This window comes from Orycteropus afer, unplaced genomic scaffold (assembly GCF_000298275.1).
Source record: "Orycteropus afer afer isolate SDZICR_OR568_19922 unplaced genomic scaffold, OryAfe1.0 scaffold00285, whole genome shotgun sequence".
Lineage (NCBI taxonomy): Eukaryota > Metazoa > Chordata > Mammalia > Tubulidentata > Orycteropodidae > Orycteropus > Orycteropus afer.
This window is the reverse complement of record NW_006921872.1, coordinates 74,642-79,413: the sequence shown is the minus strand read 5'-3', so window position 1 is coordinate 79,413 and position 4,772 is coordinate 74,642. Positions and strand designations below refer to the sequence as shown.

Here is a 4,772-nt window from a genome sequence, read left to right as displayed (position 1 = left end):
ACTGTACCATCTCCTCCTGGTCCTCTGGTTCTACTGCCTCTGCTGCCACATTTCTCTGTCACTACTTTTCACTGTCTCTTGTTGTCTCCAGTGTTACAGCCATCTGTCCCCTGGGTCTAGGAGGTTCTCAGTGCAGAGATCTCAGGTCCAAAGGGGTACTCCTCTCCTGTCTCTTCTTGGTGGTAGTGAGGTGCCCCCCTTCTGCCTCTGGGATGGCTTATTTTAAGCCTCTTTCGGGTCCGACTCACAGTGATCCCTCCTTGGTTTTCTGAGGTGGTATCACTATGGAAGAAGATTGCCCAATCTTCCTTCTGAGAAGTGGCTGGAACTTCAGCCCTCTGGTTAGCAATCAAATACCTTAGGCATTCCACCACCAGAGCTCCTTATTTTAAGCCTAGCAGGATGGCAAAACTGACCAATTCCCTCACTAGGGTTCCATACACACACCTTATTTTCATGGTCACACCCCCACAGGGGTTCTATGTATCTTATTTGCATGATTCCAACCCAATAGGGTGTCATCACTTTATATGCATTATTAGCAAGCTGTCCAATTCCCTGGGTGGGCCCCAAGCACATTATTTGCATAATCTCATCCACTTACTTTGTGGCAAGACCATGGCTAGAAAGTCCATATTAAAGCAATCCATTGCACCACTGTGTGTAAAGAAACACTTCTGACTATGCCCAGATGGTGACGGCAGCTCTTGACAATCCTGACCTACATTTTCAGATTTCTTCAGCCTTCTTATGGCAGCCCTAGGGGTGCAATGCAGTTAGGAGCTCAATTACTAACCAAAAGATGGAAGTTTGAACCCATCTAAAGGCATCTCAGAAAAATGGACCGATGATCACAGCCTCTTGGTGCTATGGAACTCAGTTCTACTGTGCAACACATGAGGTTGCTGTGAGTTGGAATCAACTAGATGGCAATTTTTTTTTTTTTTTTTGTATAGCTGTTACTCATCCCACTGTGCTTTTGGTCTCTCTCTCTCTCTCTCTCTGTGTGTGTGTGTTTCTGAGAGAGGGAGGGAGGGGAGGAGGAGGGTAGGGAGAAAGAGAGGGGAAGAGAAGAGGGAGAGGAAGGGGGAGGAGAAGGAGAATGTGATTAACTTAGTCCTTTTTTCCAAACCTATTTTTACTGCCTGTTGGGGAAGGAGGAAGGAGCTCTGGTGGCACAGTGCCTAAGGCATTTGACTGCTAACCAGAAGGTTGGCAGTTCAAACCTGCCACCAGCCTCATAAGAGAAAGATGTGGTAATCACTTCTGTAACCCTTTACAGCCTTAGAAACCCTATGCGGGTAGTTCTGCCCTGTCCCATAGGGTTGCTATGGTCAGAATGGACTGTACTGCAGTGTATTTTGATTTTGATTTTGGTGGCAAAGGGATAGGGCGATGGTAAATATCCATTCCTCCAGGTAACACCTGAGGCCAAAGTTCTGAGAGATAAGATCAAGACCCCCTTGCCCACCAAGGTAGATGCTGAGCACAGGACTGAGGTGATTGTGGATCCAGGGGCCACGCAGGTGCTCTGCCCTAGAAGGTAAGCAGCGAGAAGGCAGAAGCCGCACCTGGCATGTGTCCATGGCCACACGGACATCCCGAGTCCCACGGGGAGCCTAGATACCTGGCACATGGTTGAATATGTGACCAAATGAATGAATGAATGCAGCAAATAACTCTTAAAAGCGTCCAGGCGCTGAGGGACTCTGCAGTAGGCAGCTTTTACAGAGGTTCTTCCTGAAAATAGACTTCGGCCTAGGGGAGAGTGGCAGGACCGTAGCCCTCTCCCACAGAGCCTTGTGGTCGAATGCTCCGCCCACAAGAGATCGGGCGCCCTCCCCGGCAGTCACATGCTGGCGGTCGGCCAGTCAGCGGGAACAGGACGGATCCAGGGCTGGAAGGGTAACGGGGTGGCGGGGCTGACTTTCCAGAGGCATTTGCCCTGTGGCTTCATGTCACATAGTGGAGCCGGCACTGAGCAGCGCCAACAGGCGTCAGAGGCGGACTCCCCGGAAACAACCTTCCGGCCAAAGCGGTATTTGCAGGGCTGTCTGGACTCATTGTCTTTGGGGCGCGGCCCTAGCCCTCCCCTTCCCCAGGAAGTTCTCGCTCCACCCACAGGGTCCGCGCGCCCACCCGGGGCCAGGCCCACAGAGAAGGAGACTCTGGTGTTGCGGCTGCAGGCCAGTTGGACTGGGAAAGTCCAAACCGGGACATTTGGCCCCTGAGCCCGGTGGGACCTAGAGGGCGCCTCTGTGGCTTGCTAGGGAATGAGACCCAGGGGAGAGCAGGAGGCTGGGCCTTTGCTGATTGTCCTTGACCATCTGCCCCTAGAGCATCAGCATATTCGCTACAACCCACTGCAAGATGAGTGGGTGCTGTGTCAGCTCACTGCATGAAGCAGTCCTGGCAGGGACAAGTGGAGCCCCCACTTCTGGAGACAGTGCTGTGCCATGAACCCCACAACCCTCTGTGTCCTGGGGCTACAGGAGCCAACGGAGAAGTAAGCCTTTAAAGCTCACATCCCGTGGGCCAGGAGAAGTAGCCCTTCCTTAGAGCTGCCCCCACTCATAGGGGCTGTAGACCTCCTTCTGGGTCAGATCGTAGTAAGCATTTTTATTCCCCAGAAGGGGCCTTCTCCACCCTCTGGTAGTCTGTCAGCCCTTGAAGCCCACCAGATGGCTGGTGGTGTGGGGCAGCAAATGCTTCTAGCCTCTCCTTGCTGCTAGGTGAATCCCCACTATGAGGGCACCTTCCTGTTGGACAATGACTTCCCAGCTCTGCAGCCTGATGCCCCCAATCCAGGTAAAGTGGCCCCAGCTGCTCATAGGGGTTGGGGGAGCCTGGGCCTCTTTGGGGGCTTCTGCAGAGAGTGATACCCCTTTCTCTCAGGACTCAGTGATCACCCCCCTTTCCGAGCAAAGGCTGCCTGAGGAGTTTGGTAACTATGTATTTTCCCTTCTATCCAGGGCCTGGACTAAGCACTGCAGGTGAGTCCTGCCTCCAGCACAGCCAAGCCCTGTTCCTCTGTCATCCCTCTCCATCCTGTCACCTGGTGAGGTCATGGGCTTCCACCCCTGGTCTGACATGACGCTGCCACTCATGTCAGTCCCTGAGATCCATGCTGTTGGCGATGCATGGGCCTCTGTCACAGAGGAGCTGGGGGCCCAGTTCCCTTGGGTGCAGGTGTGTGAGGCCCCTAGCCTGGATGGCAGGGAGGGAGTGGTACAGCTTTAGTTCTGGGGAGTGTTATTCCTGTTTCTATTAGCAGTGTGATGGTGGGGTGATTGACTTGGGGTATTTTTGGCTAGTAAAGCTCCCTACCTCTACTTGTTAGATCTTTGATAACAATGGAGCCATGATGGGCTGTTCCAATCCCCACCCCCACTGCCAGGTAAGTATGTCAGGCTCTCTGGGGTTTCTGGACTGGGCCATAGCTGGTACTGGGGAGAGGAACTGCCTTAAGGGAGGGGACGAAGGAAGTATGCCAGTTATGTGGAGGCTTGGGGGTGAAGGCCTACTGTTCTTCTCTGCTCCTGCCCCTTTATAGGTGTGGGCCAGCAGTTTCCTGCCAGATATTGCCCAGCGTGAGGAGCAGTCTCAGCAGGCCTATCAGAATCACCATGGAGAACCTTTGCTAATGGAGTATGACCACCAGGAACTGCTCAGGAAGGTGGGAGAGAGCCAGGCCCTGTATGCCCAAGGAGCCCTTAGCCTTCTCACCCCCAAAGAGAGGTGTGTGAAGGAGAAAGGTGGAAGGGAACTAGCAGGGAGACATGCTAGGAGGCCATAACAATAATTTAAAGGAGACATGATGGTGGCTTAGACTAGGGTGGTCGTAGCAGAGGTGGTTAGAAGCTATTTGATGTGGGTATATTTTTCCTCTGCTTCCCCTATTTATTTGCTGACACCCCACCACTTCCCAGCCTTGATGCCCTCATCTCCTTTGTGTCTGCCCAGGAACGTCTGGTCCTAACCAGTGAGCACTGATTAGTGCTGGTTCCCTTCTGGGCAGTGTGGCCCTTCCAGTCACTGCTGTTGCCCGGTTGGCATGTGCGTCGGCTGCCTGAGCTGACCTCCTCTGAGTATGATGGTGAGTCTCCCAGTTGCGACTCTAGGGCTCTGGATGAGGGTGGCTCTGGCATGGCCAGCATCTGGCCTCCAGACTGAGTCATGCTCTGGTTCCAGCTCTAGCCTCTGTCACGAAGAAGCTCTTGACCAAGTACGACAACCTATTTGAAACTTCCTTTCCCTACTCCATGGGCTGGCATGGTGAGCCTTTTTTGAGTACCTACATCTAGCCTCAGCACCATTTCTCAGCTGCTGGGGTCTAAACCATTGTACTCTAACTCCCAGCAGGCCTTGAAACTCTTGCTGCGGGAGGTAGGAACAGGAATGGTGGGACCGAGGGTGGAGCAGCAAACTTTGTGAAAGTGTGTCCCACATGCTTTCCACTGCCAGGGGCTCCTCTGTGCAGGGGACATTGAGAGATGTAGTTTTCAGGTATTTGGCCCGATTGGGCATAGGGGCTTGGCTGAAGAACTAAGAACGGGCTCCCCCAGCGATCTGTACCTTCTTCTTTCTGCCAGGGGCTCCCACAGGATCAGAGGCCAAGGCTGACTGGGATCACTGGCAACTGCATGCTCATTACTACCCCACTCCTGCGCTCTGCCACTGTCCGGAAATTCATGGTTGGCTTTGAAATGCTGGCCCAGGCTCAGAGGGACCTAACCCCTGAGCAGGTCAGGACTTGGAGCATCCTGGGTTCC

General features: G+C 53.4%; 1 protein-coding gene across 1 annotated transcript in view; it reads left to right on the top strand.

The window, feature by feature from the left end:
- Nucleotides 1–1,955: 1,955 nt before the first annotated feature.
- GALT (galactose-1-phosphate uridylyltransferase) overlaps nucleotides 1,956–4,772 on the top strand; it is a 44,127-nt gene continuing 41,310 nt past the window's right edge. Inside the window, 13 exon segments of the mRNA XM_042782287.1 lie at nucleotides 1,956–2,049; nucleotides 2,338–2,379; nucleotides 2,382–2,506; nucleotides 2,733–2,808; nucleotides 2,896–2,944; nucleotides 3,021–3,024; nucleotides 3,064–3,189; nucleotides 3,341–3,397; nucleotides 3,554–3,676; nucleotides 3,964–4,096; nucleotides 4,192–4,275; nucleotides 4,593–4,656; nucleotides 4,658–4,741. Coding sequence (XP_042638221.1) covers nucleotides 1,956–2,049; nucleotides 2,338–2,379; nucleotides 2,382–2,506; nucleotides 2,733–2,808; nucleotides 2,896–2,944; nucleotides 3,021–3,024; nucleotides 3,064–3,189; nucleotides 3,341–3,397; nucleotides 3,554–3,676; nucleotides 3,964–4,096; nucleotides 4,192–4,275; nucleotides 4,593–4,656; nucleotides 4,658–4,741 — 1,061 coding nt within the window.